At 46.5% G+C, this 15,673-nt stretch overlaps 1 protein-coding gene across 1 annotated transcript in view; it reads right to left on the reverse strand.

Moving 5' to 3' along the window:
* Positions 1-8,928: 8,928 nt before the first annotated feature.
* The window catches only part of LOC141726030 (uncharacterized), a 32,541-nt gene continuing 25,796 nt past the window's right edge, over positions 8,929-15,673 (reverse strand). Inside the window, exon 2 of the mRNA XM_074530295.1 lies at positions 8,929-15,660. Within this exon, the coding sequence (XP_074386396.1) occupies positions 15,656-15,660 (5 nt within the window). The 3' untranslated portion in view covers positions 8,929-15,655. The remainder of the gene's footprint in view (positions 15,661-15,673) is intronic.

The raw sequence follows: 15,673 nt of genomic DNA on the forward strand, positions 1-15,673 counted from the left end.
ACCACTGGACGGCAGAGAAAGAGTTCACTGACAGAACATGGGGAGGGACTAGGGATATAAAAAGCAGAGCATCCCTTCTGTAGTTGAGCATGTGGTTGCTAATCATGGAGACTTCCCAGTGCTGCAATCATTCCTTATACAGCCTTTTCATAAGGTTTAATAAACCTTTAAAATTTAAAGGAAGGGTAGTTTCTCAGATGGGCAATGCTTTGGGCCATTTTCTTGGACTTGTTTCCTTTCCTTGGGTGCCATCTGAGTGCTCAGTTGGGGTACAGACTGTAGGTGCTTTGTGCAATCCTAGAGTTCCTCTTGGATCCTGTGAACAACAGGCTTTGGCCCACAAGGAGAATTTGTGCTGCTTTGTGACAGAGGAGAACTTTGCATACTGTTTTCTGTTTGCTGCAGGGAAGGTTGGGTATTGCTCGGCATAAACTCACAGACCAACACAGAGCTGTTCCTTTGTGATGTCAGGGCATGGTTGCCACGTCGTCATAGTGACATCAGAAGGTTGCCTTGGTGCACGGAAGGCCTGAGTGTCAGAGCAGCCCTAGGCCTGCTCAGATCAGGAGAACCTTCCTGGTCAAAGCATCTGTCAGTAGGCAGCCGCCCACCGACAAGAGGCTTGTTTAGCTTTTAGAAAAGTTGCAGAAATGCCAATTATGAACCATCTGGCCACTGCAGCTTTTGCTGCATATGGCATTGCCTATTCCATTTATTATTTTACGAATTTTGCACGTAAGTAGAGGTTTCCCTTCCGCTTAGGTTATGGTGTAACCTAACCTGGGTTTTCTATGTCTTCCTTCTCTGACTTAGTGACTGAGTGTCTGATTTTGAAACAGAAAGAGCATTAGGATGCCACTGCTTTGGTAAAGCTCTTGTCAAGGCGTTCATCTAAAAAGGGAGGAGTGTCTGTAGCCACAAGGGCAGCATTTGCAAGGCAACCTGCAGGGCTTCCGTTCCCTCCACAGGAGAGTCTGTGGCAGCAGAGTCTGTCATTTCCTCCTTTTGCCGGGACAAGCAAGACACCTTGGAAAATGTAGACTGGCAGACCTTCTTGGAATGCCTTTTAAAATCTCTGCAGTTGTTCCCAGAATTCAGAGAAAGCTTCTTTCTTTTTAAATTTTGTCATGAAAGGATTTGACTAACTTGACCTTTTACTGAGTGCTAAAATAGTTGTTCCCTTGGAAAGGAAGTGCAAACTCTAAAGCAGTGAGTGTCTGCTCCTGAACCTCAGAGGTGCTGCTGTCCTCTTCCACAATAGAACTGACATAGCTCAGGGGGATTTTGGGGAAGCTTTTCTGGGCAACTGTTTCCTGCAAGTTAATCAGAATTAGTGCATGACACTGATTGAAAAAAGAAGGAGTACCTGAAAGAGAGGATTTCAGAAGCTGTCTTATGTGTTTGGTAGAACAGGAGCATTGAGTGTTAAAGATCAATTTGCATTTTCTTGATCAAATTTGTATTCATTTACTGGCTAAACTGGCTGCAGTGTAGGCACAAGCAAGAAGATTGTCCTGATCTCTTGCTGGCTGTGTGAATGAAATGTGTCTCCTGGAGGGATGTTGTGAAATGGGAAATCATCTCTGTTTGGGTTGACTTGCTCTGTGGGATTCAGCAGCCCAGGCAGTTTTATGAGAGCATCTGGTTCATTTTCCCTTCCCAATACAGGACACCTGAAGCATGTATTCAGCGGTGCTGAAGATCCTGAGGTGAGTGAGAAAGGAACATGTCATGTTCCTGGTGACTAAGCATTGTAGAGGAAGATGTGAGCTTGGCCAGTAGCAGTAGAGTGTAGAGGGCCAGCTAGGAAGGCCGAAAAGAAAATAGATATTCATGCCTGCAACAAAAATAACAAAGGCATAAGTGGATATTTTAAAATTTCCATCTCAGGTCTTTGAAGAACTACAAATCCAGATTTGCAGAAGAAACGTTGCTTGCTGATGGCAGATAGGGTGGAATATTTACTTAAGAGCAATTTCCTGTACAATTAGACCATTTTGATTTATTCAGAGTGCCTTACAATTCTATTCTTATCAAACTTTAAGATATCTACTTAGAAGATGTCGTTGTAGAAAAGGAAAGCCATCTTGCAATTGTGCCTGCTGTATCTGAAGTGTAATGAGGCACCTTTGTGTCTGGGGAGCTGCGTGGGCCAAAAGGACGCAGGGCTGGCGGCCTTGAGCAGCTGCAGATGAGGCAGCGTGTGGCCAGGTGGCCAAGAAGGCCAAGGGCATGGTGGCCTGTGTCAGCAGCAGTGGGGCAGCAGGAGCAGGGCAGTGAGCGTGGCCCTGTGCTGGGCAGCGCCGTGGCCACAGCTGGAGTGCTGTGTGCACTTGTGGGCCCCTGGGAAGCAGAGAGTCATTGAGGGGCTGCAGTGTGTGCACAGAAGGACAGGGCAGCTGGGCAAGGGGGTGGAGCACAAGGCCAGTGAGGAGGCGCTGAGGAAGCTTGAGTTTGGACAACAGGAGCCTCGTAAGGGACCTTCAGCATCTCCTCAGTGCACCCAAATATGTGAGCCGTTTTTGGAAGCGACTTTTCCCACTTTTTTTCTTTGTTTTTTTTTGTTTATGTTTGCATGGAGGAAGAGGCCTTTTCATTTTCTTTTTCTCCCAACTAAAGTTGTTTTTATCATTATTTTCTGCCCTTTTATACACTGGGATTGAGTCTGCTAGAATTTTTATTTCCGAGGTATCGCTTCTGGAGAATACAGTAGTTTTGCATGAGAACACATTATTCTGTGCAGGGACCTTGGTGCAGAAGGAGCTGTTGTAGTTCCAGGCCAGCCAGTATGGCCTCACGCATCACTTTGACCTTAGTAGTGCCGGTGGCTTTTTGCAGCCCAGGGAATCAGTGTGTGTTGTTTGGGAATTGAGCAGCAGGTCCATGCCCTTGCATTCCAGCTGCTCCTCAGAGATCACAGGAGCTGGAGGGAGCTGGGCTGCATTTCTCATTCCAGCCACTTTAGCACCACCGGTGTGGTTGCGTCCCAGAGAAGAACTTGCCCAGCACAGATGCACAAAGAGTGCAATTCCCAGTGCAATGCTCTGGGTCTGATCCTTTTCTGTAAGGACCTACACGCTCCAGATTCCTCAGGCGTGTGCTGTTTTGAAGAAACAGGAGAGCAATCTCAGGATTGTAATTGAGCGTGGCACTGGCTACCAAGTTCTGATGTCTGTAGCAGCAGAGAGGACAGTCAAGAGAGATTTCAGTAACGAAATCTGTCTGTCTATCTATCTATCTATCTATCTATGTAACATTTGCATAATTGAATCTTCCTGGCTCTGGTCCAAGGAAGTTGGAGGTGCAAAGCTCACCTAAAGCATCCCTTTCTGGAGAAGATTAGACACATGTTCCCTCCACCGATTCTGAGCAGGCAGAGATGTTTCTGCCTCCACATAGGATGGTTTTCCCTTTAGAGTTGTTTCTCTCCTCTGGCCTCTTCTGCCCTGAAGTCTCCAGTTAATTCTTTCAATTTCTGCCTGTCCTAGAGAGGTGTAACAATTCCATGTTTAGGTGGTGTTTGGTGACTCTGCTCATGCATGCATTACGTGACACATGGTTTCCTTCACTGGCATCCCCAGGGCTGTGTAAGTGCATTCGTTCATGGGGCCTTAGGAGAGTCTCTTTCCCTCAGCAGCAGCAGCAGCAGCAGCAAGGAGCGGTGGCAGGGTCAGGACGAGGAGGAGGCGGCTGCCCTGGCCCTTTGCTCCCGGGCCCCAGGCCAGGAGGGCTCTGGCTGCAGCAGGGCGCTCTTCGGGCAGCCCCTGGCAGCCTCTGCACGGAGCACGGCGCGCTGCCCCGCCCTGCTTTGCCACTTTTCTTCAGCAATACCCTAGCTCCTCTTCACAAGGAAACAACTCCAGCAATGTAAAAAGACCTAACTCAAGTACACTTCTATCTGCCTTTGTAATGTAGTTCAGTGCATGCATTATTTTGTCTAGAATTTCATGATTTTTATGAAAACATGCATTCATATCTGCACATTTTTATGGTTTTAATTATTCATATACCAAAACACTCCTTTTTCAACTCTTGATTTATTGAAGTTGGTAATTTTGATGTAAATGACACAAAACAACACCCTTTGGGTAGTTTTTCTCACTCTTAAATAAACCCCCGTAAGTCATTTTATTGTCTGTCTCTCCAAGTTGGTTCATACTGGCCTATTTTAAATCAGGGCTACAATACTTTTAGAGGCTTGAGAGAGGTCCAATGAAATGCACACCAGTGATTCCTCTTGTGCAATGTCCTGGCCCTGCCATAAAGCCTCTTTTCACTTTTTTTTTCTCTCATTAGCTCAACTGCAAACACACGTTTAGTTGCAAACTTACACAAGATGAGCAAAATCAAAATGATGCGAGGGGCCTTTGGGAGCTCCTTGCTGATTTTCCTGCTTCTTCAGCTGTGCAAGGCTCTGATCCAGGCAAAAGGATTGCACTTAGTGCTACACAGCATTTGGCTGGAACTCTGCTGATTTCTAGGAACAGCTGGAGGCCTCGATCTCCACAGGATGTTTTGGCTGAGCCAAGCTTTGCTGGGTTTTGGCTGCAAATAGCATTGCCTGTGCTGTCTTATATCCCCCAGTATCATGGGTGGGCAAAAACTGCCACGTGGGCCATCTTCCAAAGGCACTTTGCTCTGGAGTTTGTGAATGAACAAGAGCCTCATCCACTGCCAAACCACATGAAAAAAATCATGAAAGAAAACTTCCAATCCTTAATCAACAACTGACAATTCAGAAGTGGATCTAGAGCATTGGAATGAAAAGGAAGGCAATCTTCCAAGGAGTTGTGATTTCAGGAGTTCTGCTTTTGACTCCCGCTTCACAGCTGGCACTGGAAAAAGTCACGTCTCTGCAAGCGTCGGTGTCTTCTGTCTGTCATCAGTTGCTTTGCTGCAACAATCAGAACAGGTATCAGGCTGGAGAGAGGCTCAGCTAATGCCAGCAACAGGAGGTGCCCCAAGGAGAAAAAAGAAATGAATTTTTACCTCCCAAACCCATCTCCCCAGAGGCTCAAGAAGGATTCCTCTGGTTCCCAGAAATACAAAGAAATAGGGCTGAGAAGACCCTCTGCAGCTATGTGTTCATGCACAAGACTTTGCTGATGCCATTTGCGTTTTGCCTTTTTTTAGAGCTCTGTAGGCTACTCTACTTGTGACTACTTTTCCCAGTCCTTTTCCATGGCCTTTGCCTAAGCAGAAAGACAAACTTCCAGAGCTCCAAGCACCAGGGGGTAGAAGGACCCAGTGTTATCTTCCTGCTTCCTGGAACTGACCCCTCTGGGGAGCGGGTGGACTCACCATCCCTGCAAGCCTTTAAAAGAAGACTTGGATGTGGCACTCGGTGCCGTGCTTTAATTGAAGTATTAGGCCATGGGTTGAACTCGATGATCTTGAAAGTGTCTGTCTTCCAAGCAAGTGATTCTGTGATTATGACTGAGGCAGCTTTTCCTGCAGCCCTGGAAAGGGCTGCAGGGGCCCTTGGCCAAGGACGGGGATCAGGGCTCAGAGAAAAGCAGCAAAGGGCTCAAGGCGAAGACCGAGAGGTCAGAGCTGCCACAGCGGGGCCCAGAGAAAGCCTCATGTCCTCCTCCTCAACCTGCGCCCTCTGCGCTGCCCTTTGCGGCGCCGGCGGCTCCTCTCGCTGCGGGGCTCCAGGCCGTGCTGGGGCCCGGGCCCCTCGTCTCCGGGAAGCGCCGGAGTCTCGGAGGCGAGCGGCTGCTGCTGTGGCCGGCAGGGGAGAGCTGCGGCTGCGGCCCTGGGCACGGCGAGCTACCGCTATGGCCGGCTCCTGCCGCGGCTCCTGCCTCTGCTCCGGCCTCTGCTCCTGCCCTGTGCGCACAGACACGGCCGAGGGCTGCCCGGCAGCTCCGTGCCGCTCCTCAGCGGGCCCGGCCGGGCTGCTGCTCTCTGCGGCCTCTGCCCGCCGCTGCCGGCCCCGCCGCGCTCCCGCCGGCCTCTGCCGCAGCCGGGCCCACACGGGAGGCAGCACATTGCGGCCGGCTCGGAAAAGCCCTGCCCGCAAACCGCCCGCCACGGCCTCGGGCTCAGGCCACAGGCTGCCGGCGTCCTCGCAGCTGCGAGCCGGCCCGGGCCGCCTGCCGGCCTCGGCCACAGCTCCCGCCTGTGTCTCCATGGCCGCGGCTGCTCGGCCCAGCGGGCTGAGCTCCGCCAGCGCCAGCAGCAGCTCCTCACGGGCCCAGGCTCCGGGCGCTCCGAGCCCGCCCTCCCCCGAATCCCACCCCTGAGGGGCTTGGCGTCCCAATGCATCCCCTGGGGACAGCAGGGTCTGCCGCTGAGCTCAGCCCATGGCGACACCACCAAGCGACCAATGGAAAAATCACCAAATCCTTATCAGAGAGAAAACTCCCATGGTGCCCGACAGCCTGAAGCAACTGCCAATTACAGATCATTCCATCCATGTGGGAAAAGAGACTTTTGTGTTAAAGCAAAAAGAGTTATAAAAAGGAGGGCAGGAACAAACAACAAAGTTATTTGGACTCATGCTTCTTGTCTCTGTTAGAAAGGCCAAGAAAATGCAATCCTTGCTCTTCTGACACAGCTCTCTCTGTTCATGGTGTGGGACAGCGAGTGCTGATGATGTGCAGGACCTGATGCAAGGGACAGGGAGGAGGATGCAGCAGGCACAGTGCCAAGCTGACAGAGGGATGATCTCTGGCAGTGGCACTGAAGGAGAAGAGTTTGCAGGCAGCACAGAAAATGGCTCTTTGTTTCACCTCTTCTTTCAGTGCTGCTAAGAATGTAGCCTGGAGCAAGCTGGGAACACCAGAGCATGGAGCCCTTTCCAGGCAGGGCTGCATCTGCTGAAGGGGCACAGGGAGCTCAGCAAGAATCAGACACAAACCAGCAGGGGACTGAGGAGCCCCTCTGGTGGCAGTGAGCAGCCTCGGGCTCTGCTCACTGCTGCTGCCATTTTCTATGGAACCATCTCCAAGGACTTCTGTTGTGCTCTGTATTTCTCAGTGTTCCTCCTTGGTTTTTTTTGTTTGTCTCCTGCACTTTGATTTCTCCAAATTTTCCTACCCTATCAGCAGCAGCCCCTGTCCAGAACTGGCTCTAAAATATCAGCAAAGCAGCTAGGAACAACAACGGGTGAAATCCTGTGGCTCAGGAATTCGTACACCAGAGTCCGGCCTGTGCATTATGCTTTGTCAGGACCTCCTTTTCTGTTCAAAAACTAGTGAGCAGTGGAGTTTGTTTGCCTAAGAGCTCCTGTGAAGCAAATGTTGTGCTAGGTTTCCCATGAGTGTATCCGTTAAGTTCATTACTGGCAAACAGAAAGTAAGGCCAGGGTAGCAGAGCAGCTGGGAGCTGGTCACTCCCTGCAAAGGGCTGGTGTAGCATGTGAGAACACCACGTTCCAGCACGGGCGAGCAGGGTAAATGTGCTCAAGGTGCTGCAGGCGAGGTTTGGGCTCACTTACAGGGCAGTCAGGGGTGGTGAGCACTGCAAGATCCAGCTGCAGTCCCCATCCACGTCCCTTTCAGTGCTGGCTTTAGTGTGTCTGCAGCCTGGATCCAGAGCGCCCTGGGCGGCTCCTGAGGCTGCCTTTGCACTCAGGGTGAGGATGCCCAGGAGCCCCTGAGGCTGCAGTGGGGACCAGGGCTGGGGCTTGTGGCCTGGCAGGTGTGGCTCTGGGGGCTGGGACATGCCAGGGCGTGGGTCACTGTCACTGCCCTCTGGAGCGCTGGTTAACTCTGTGATGTTCCAGGGACAACAGCAAGAGTGGAGAACCGGCTAGACTAGGGTTTGCCTCAGCCAGAACCTCTAGGTCAGCTGCCTAGCAGTAGAGACCCCTTGAGGACCAAATGGAGCAGGCAGCAGAAGCTCTTCTGTGGTGTAAAGTGCAATGAATTTATTAGGAGAGGCAGAAAGAAAGTACTTAGCACAAAATCCCGAAAGGGAAGCAGAAGATTAAACAACCCCAACACCCCTGTGCACGGGTTTTTAAAATCTTTCAAAACGGGGGACGGACACCATACTATAACCAATAAGCAACTGTTGGGGTGTGGTTTCGAGGGCCACAACAAATCAGAACAAGGGGAAGAGAGAGGGTTGAGACAGGGATTGGATCTTGGGGTGAGGGACAGGGAACTTTCTGGAACAAAGGGTAGGGTTTGGGCTGATGGATGGGCCAAAGGGGCCGGGTTGTCTTGACAGACAGGGAAAAGTCTGGTAAGGAGGGAGCTGATTCCTTGAGGGACACTTAGGGAAGAGAGCATAACATGGGGGAGAAATTAACTGTAATGACTCGGGGAACACTTGAACGTACCACAAGATAACAGAACATTTGGCTCAATAAACTAACACACTGCAACACAGAAATTCAGGCTTTCAGCAGCTGAGAGGTGGCAGTGTAGAGCCCGCAGCAGCTGGTGAAAGCCATCTCTCTCCTTCAGGTTCTTGCTGTGTGGGAAGGTGCTGCGGGTTGTGGTGGCTGCACTCCCCCTTGCTGGGAGGATGATCTGTACCAGGGGAGAGCAGAAAGCTGCCATGGTGAGCAGAACATGCTCAGAGCATTACAGTTCAGTGCACTGCCCCCGAAGGGCAAAGAGCTTGAAAGCATAGAATTCTGTGCAGAACCGTTGCACAAATTTTCTCTTCTAGAACGTGCCCATTTTTGTATACTGTAGGTGAATACATGAGGTTTTTTTCTTAAGGTTTTTGGGAGAACTCTCAAGTTTATTTTTGTTTGCATTTTCCATCCAGCATGTATACAGATTTTTTTTTAATTGGTCTTTTGTAAATATTTATGGAAAAAATACCAAAGCATTTTTTAATCCTTTGGAATATTGTGATTAATATTCTTAGAAAGAAAACCTTGTTGAACATGTCTGAAAACACAGAAGAAAAATAGCATAAAAGTCTTTTTTAAAAGGGTGTATAATGAGTGTTATAAATAGACTCAAGAGGAGTGAAATTTCCAATTTGAATTTATTAATTCAAGGCATACAGCATAAGCAAAAGTTTCAGCGCTGGACGGCAGGGGAGTCTCCGCTCCACCAACTGCTGCACCCTCATCCCCAATGTTCCCCTTTTTAAGTTCTTAGTGCTTCCGGACTGCTGTGTCATTTTGAAGTACTCTGCGCTTGCGTTGATTGTTGCTAGGGGGTCTTCTCTCGCCTCCTGGTGGTCGATGATGAAGGTCTTGGTAGTCTTCCTCGGTTGTGTCCTTTGACCTGATTCCATATTTGGTAGAAGAGCTTCGCCTTTTCTCTTATAAAACTTACTTAAGATCTTATGATTACCACGCGATTATGCAAGCAAAAAAAGAATTATGCAAGTTAAATAAATCAAACAGGCACTTAACCACATCCTCTATTTTTGAGGTTTTTTGTGTAGCAAGCTAGACAAACACTTAATCACATCTTCTATTTTTAAGGTTTTCTGTGTAGCAAGCTAGACAAGTTAGATAAGCACTTAATCACATCTCCTACCTTTAAGGTTTTCTGTGTAACGAACAAGAGGTTTTATCTGTTTCAATGAGGACTGCAGAACTGAATAATTCCTCTAAGGGCAAATTCTTCAAGAACGGCCAAGATATTTCCTTAAATCAAGGGAAATATGACCTGAAGCTATACAAAGAGCAGCCAAAGCAAATGAAAACCTTTTGGAAAAGAGGGAATTTTGCCAGTGACATCAATCTGTCTGGATAACTAAGGGATTTTTGCACTGCATTCCTTGATATTTATAGTGTGTTTTCTCCCAGTTTCTGTGAAGTGAATAAGAAACTGCAGTTGTTTACTGTGGGAATCCAGAAAATTAGAGGGCTTTGGGGAGGCTACAAAATGCAGGCCCCAGAGATAGCAGAACTATGATTAGAGCTAAGCAGCCGCCGTGAGATAGGCAGAGTTCCCGGAACAGCTATGTCAGTGACAATCCTACCTGTTCTTCTGAATCAGACACAAGAGTACTGAGAGGAAAAAATAAAGCACAGTCTAAATCAGAGGTGAACCCTCCATTGCAATCACCTAATTGATCTAATATTAATCAGAATTTAGAAAAATATTTGGATTCAAAGAAACAACTCTTTGCATTACCTGTAAGATATGGTCGTAATGATGTAAATCCACAATTTGAAAGCCTTTCTCACCATGATACAAAAGAACTTTGTCAATCTTTGGGAGAAAGTGGGTTCTCTTCTCCTTATTTTAATAATGTGTTGAAAAGTATTTTTTATTCTTATGACCTAGTCCCTGCTGATTGTCGAAATGTGGCTTCCCTAATTTTAACCAATTCACAATATCTCTTATGGGAATTACAATGGAAAAAGCTTCTTAATAAATTTGTTGAAAGATATAAAAATACTCCTTATGAGAATATAGATGTTACCCAACCTAGCAGGTGATCCATTTTACCATAGACCAGAAAATCAAGCGGCAGAATTGCCTCGGCCTGTATTACCAGATATTAAAGGTGCTGCTAGAAAAGCTTTGTTTTCAGTTGAGCCAGCTGGTACCCATGTAAATGCTTATACTACTATCAGACAAGGTGGAACAGAGACAAGGTGGAACAGAATCCTATGGTTCTTTTCTAGCCAGATTAACCCAAGCAGTCGAGAAGCAATGTCCAGATGAACAAGCTTACTCTTATATTGTTCAAAACCTTGCCTTTGTAAATGCTAATGAGGAATGTAGAAAAATAATTTTAACTTTGCCTGATCAGCCTCCAGCTATTACACAGATGCTAACAGCTTGCAGTAGGCTCACTTCTCCACAACATCTTGCTAACATACAGGTCAATGCATTAGGAAAACAGTGGAAGATAATGTGACACAATGAATGGATAAATTTGAAAAGCTCCTAGAAAAACAAGAAAAAATTTGGGAGAAATCTGTTGGTACTGTACAGTTGGACTCTGATAAAAAGACTTGTGGTTAACCAGGTCACATTAAAAAGCATTGTCCTATGAAAACAACCCAACCTAAACAACTTTCTATTTGCCCTCGATGTGGAAAAGGGAAGCATCTTGCTAAGTACTGTCACTCTCAGTTTGACATCGATGGCAGACCTTTGTCGTTAAACTCAAAAAAGAGCACGGATTAGCACCGTGCCTCGACACAAGTAGTGGTACCCCTGGCAGCCAGTTACCCAGTAAAGTGGTGTCAGTACCTGAGTCATTTATCCCTTAATCAACCAATCCTCAAATGGTTCCAGCACAATACCCTCAAGTGCAAGGTTCGAATTAGCCTCCTCAAAATTGATTAATCTATTAAATAAATTGTGTTGTGTAAGCATTCCTACTGGAATTGTCAATCTTTTCCAACAAAGACAAGATTTTTCTATTCTAGGCAAAGCCAACAACAAAATTTTTAAACTCTCAATCCTCCCTTCTGTTGTTTCAGTAAATTTTAATGAAGAACTAGTGATTTTAGCTCTTGCACTTGATGTTCCTATAGTAATTCCACCAAAAACACCTATTGCTATTTCTGTTACCAATGAATATACCCAAGCAAAAAATTTTCTAAAGAATTCAGTTGTGTCTGTGCCATCTAGTACCTCAGGTGCAGAGGTTTTTGGGTGCAATGTTTGGACAGTAACCAAGCAAAATTGACTTGCTGCCTGACTCACTGTGGTAAAACAATTTATGTTACAGGCATGCTGGATACTGGCGCAGATGTCACTGTAATTTCTCACATGTTCTGGCCCAATGATTGGGATTTGGTGGCTCCTTCAGGTTCCCTCATAGGGATTGGAGGTGCTGCCGTGTGTTTGCAAAGTGCATCCATGATTAACATTACAGGTCCTGAAGGAAAGACAGCAACGGTGTGTCCTTTTGTTGTTCAGAAGCCTCTCACCATCTGGGGGAGAGACGTCCTGTCCCAATGGGGAGCCAAACTGGAAGTAGAAAGTGGGGCTGTGATGGAAACCACATCAAAACCTGCCACTTGAAAGCTGACCTGGAAAACTGATCATCCTATATGGACTGATCAATGGCCTTCAATAGAGAAAAATTTAAATATCCTTAAAAAATTCGTAAAGGAGCAATTACAACAAGATCACATCACCCCCGCAAATAGTCCCTGGAATTCACCAGTGTTCATCATCCACAAGAAGACATCGGACTCCTGGATGTTGTTTCATGACCTGAGGAAGATCAATGAAGTGATTGAAGACGTGGGACCTTTTCAACCTGGACTCCCTTCTTTATCAATGATCCCATAACACTGGTCTCTCATTGTCATTCCTTTAAAGGATTGTTTTTTCCACATTCCAGTTCATCCTGATGATGCTCCAAGATTTGCTTTTTCAGTTCCCATCATCAATCAAAGACAACCCATGCAGAGATATCACTGGAAATCATTGCCCCAAAAAATGAAGAACTCACCTTTAATTTGCCAGTATTTTGTTACCCAAGCTTTGTCTCCAGTTCAACAGAAGTTTCCCAGATCCATGATTCTGCACTACATGGATGATTTGCTCATCGCGGCTCCAACGCAGGCAGAGATGAAGAAAACCCGTGCTAGTGTTTTTACTTTAATCCAAAATGCTGGACTTGCAATTTCTGCTGGAAAAATCCAAGAAGTTCTACCCTGGAAGTATCTTGGATGGAAGATGACTGAGAAAAGAATAACACCACAGAAGATACAGCTCCGGACCAGTGTCAGCAATCTGGAAGGCTTACAGCAGCTTTTCGGAGAAATCAGTTGGGTCAGACGTGTTTTGGGAATCACCAGTGATGAACTGGGTCCACTTTTCAATTTACTGAGAGGAAGCTGCAACATCAACTCTCCAAGAACCTTAACACCTGAAGCTTGTTCAGCCCTTGACAAGGTCATGGAAGCTCTCCAAAGACAGCAAGCTCATCGCTGTAATCCAGAAAAGCCTTTCTTTTTTGGAATTTTAGGAGAAAAAATGCAATTTTGTGGTCTCATTTTTCAGTGGGACCCTTCTTCTTCTTTGTTGATAATAGAGCAGATTTTTCTTCCCTATGAGTTTCCAAAGACTATTTTCACAGTTTTAGAGATGATAGCACAAATTGTAATTAAGGCCAGGACCAGATTGTTAAGTTTAGCAGGTCAAGAATTTGCAGTTATCTATTTACCATTGAAAAAAGATCATCTTTATTGGGCAATGCAAAATTCTGATGATTTGCAGTATGCAATGTTGGACTTCCCAGGTGTTTGTTCTGTTCATTTCTGTCGCGGTCCATTCCGGTTAACGTTTAACGCGGTGATTTTTTTGGTGCAAAAATAACCAACAAGGCACAGGGGATTTGCAGTAACAAATCAACAAAATGCAGTTTTATTGAAATAACTACAACTGAAAAGCATTGGTGAGGGGAACTGGGGAAGAAAGGGAGAAAATAAGGAAAGAGGGAGGACAGGAGGGTAGAGGGGTTATAGCTACCGAGATGTGGTGCCGCTTTTGTCCTTCGGAGTCCAGCCATCTGTGGTAGTGTGTTGTTAAGTTTCTTGTGTTATTCCCCCAATTTATGTACTGTTCTCCCCTATTATGTGTAAAATGGTTTCGTTCCCCCAGTTTTTCCCACCAGTGCTAGCCTGTCAGCTAAGTTGCTATAGCAACTGCTATTCATAGTTGCCGATATGTAATTGCTCCTCCCCTGGTTTCCCTTATAAGTGAAAGTTGTTTCCTCCCTGTCCAGTCAATCACTCCCTTCCTCCTCCCAGGTTTCGAGAACCTTCTCCTCTCTAGAGATGGTGGTTGGCTGGGGTCCCAGGACACCTCCTTTACCTTTTGATTATTGGTCTCCATGGAGTGTCAGTTCTGTGAAGTTCATTCCCTCACCTTTCCTGATTGGCTCTGTCTGTACCCACCTCCCTCCTTTATAATCCTGTTTTCACCCCCTATGAAAAAACTTTTTCCCAGCTGGTTTCCCCGGTGTTTTTGGATCTGGCATCACCTGCAATAAACCGATGTTTAACCCCCGGGAAATGGTCAGCTCCGTTCCTCTCATATACCAGCGAGGTACGCCAGTCCGCAGCCAGCACAGCCCGAGGCCATCAGACGCCGAAGGGCGCTGGCCAGGAATTGCAGAGGAGCGTCGGCCTTTTCGCCCTCAGCTAGTCGGATTCTAAACTTCGGGCCACATACGTTCTCCTCTGCAGCCATCAAAGCTCACTGGGTCACGTCTGGGGAGATCTCAACAAGCAAGGCTAACCAGGGCTCCAATTATATGATTTTTTCGTTGGGGGGAAGGGGAGCTGAAACCAAGGTCTCCAAGGAGGGGGAAAGAACAGAAAAAGGGGGTGCATAGAGTCCTAGCCAAGCAACAGGCAAAATCATTGTTTTCATGGCCCAATGCTCGCAGGTGCATTTTCTCCCCTTCGTGCACAGCTCCCCCGAGCTCGGGAGGGTGTTCAGTCCCAGTCTATGGAAGAAGGTGAGAGGGGGGTTTTCTTGCACAGGGATTTCTTGTCTTGGTTCCTTGATGAAGAGGCTCACATCTCTGCTTGTCTGTCACGGTGGTTGAAGGCAGACGAGAGGAGTCTTCTCTTGGAGGGGGGCACCGCCCTAGAGCTCAGACCAGCCAGGCCAGGAGGCAGGGAGAAAGTCCAGATCCATTGTTCAGAAAGGGCAGAATGCCCCCTTCATGTTCAGCATGGCGTGTTCTGCAAACAACACCTGTGGAAACAGTGAGCTGAGAAGCACCTGACCTCCCCTCCCCACTGGCTCAACAGTTTTTAACTTTTCGGTGGTCTTTTCTTCATGGCAATTGTGAGGCAAAAATGAAGGACATTTCGGACAGACTCTCACACGACCCCGTGACTCATGATTGTCTTGAGGGATCTTCATCAGCAGAGCTCTGGAGTGTCGTTGATGAATCTTCGGAACTCATTGCACGTCGGTAGCATAACCAGAAAAAAATAGGGATGACATAAAAGAAGAGAGAGGATGAAAAGAAGAGAGAGGGAAAAGAAAAGAAAAAGAGAAGGGAAAGGGAAGCAATAAACAAACATAATTAATATGGATTATCATAACAATTTTCACACGTGGTTATTCTTTTATAACAATTTCAAAAATGGCGAATTATAATAATTTCAAAAAAGGCTAATTAATTAAAGCAATTAAAACAATTTCAAAAAATGGTTGAAACAAATCACAAATAAAACAAAAACAACAAACAAATAATAATATAAGAACTGCCTTTTAAAATTTATTTTCTAAAATACTCTACTAAAGATCAAAATAACCTTCTGTAAATCATACTTGAGAATCAAAAATTGCTCTAAAGCACCTATCCTTACTTCATAGTTGTTTTGTGTCAAATGTTTTGGGGACATCTATATTATAGAGGACATTGGCTAAGTGGTGTGCATTGATTACAGACATCAGTCTCCTTAGCCTTTTCATCATCTTCCAATTCATAACGAATAGGGCTGCTGACAAGATAAAACCAAGCATAATTAGAATCAAAAGAACAACAATTGGATGGCACACACTGTTCAGGACACCTGTGGCAGTAGGTGACCACCCAAAGACAGTATCCCACCACCTGTGCTCAGCATCTTGCTTTACCCTCTCCATAACCCGGTTTATTTGTCTCACGTTGTGATGAACAGTCACCAGAGTCTTCTGTCCGTTCTCCTTGATTTTCTCGAGGATGTCAGCCAGGTCCTGATGGAGCAGCAGTTGTCTCACCAGGGTAAGGTTCATTCTGATAGGAGTGGGCATCAGCCTGTGAATCAGTG

This window comes from Zonotrichia albicollis, chromosome 32 (genome assembly GCF_047830755.1).
Source record: "Zonotrichia albicollis isolate bZonAlb1 chromosome 32, bZonAlb1.hap1, whole genome shotgun sequence".
In the NCBI taxonomy this organism is placed as follows: domain Eukaryota; kingdom Metazoa; phylum Chordata; class Aves; order Passeriformes; family Passerellidae; genus Zonotrichia; species Zonotrichia albicollis.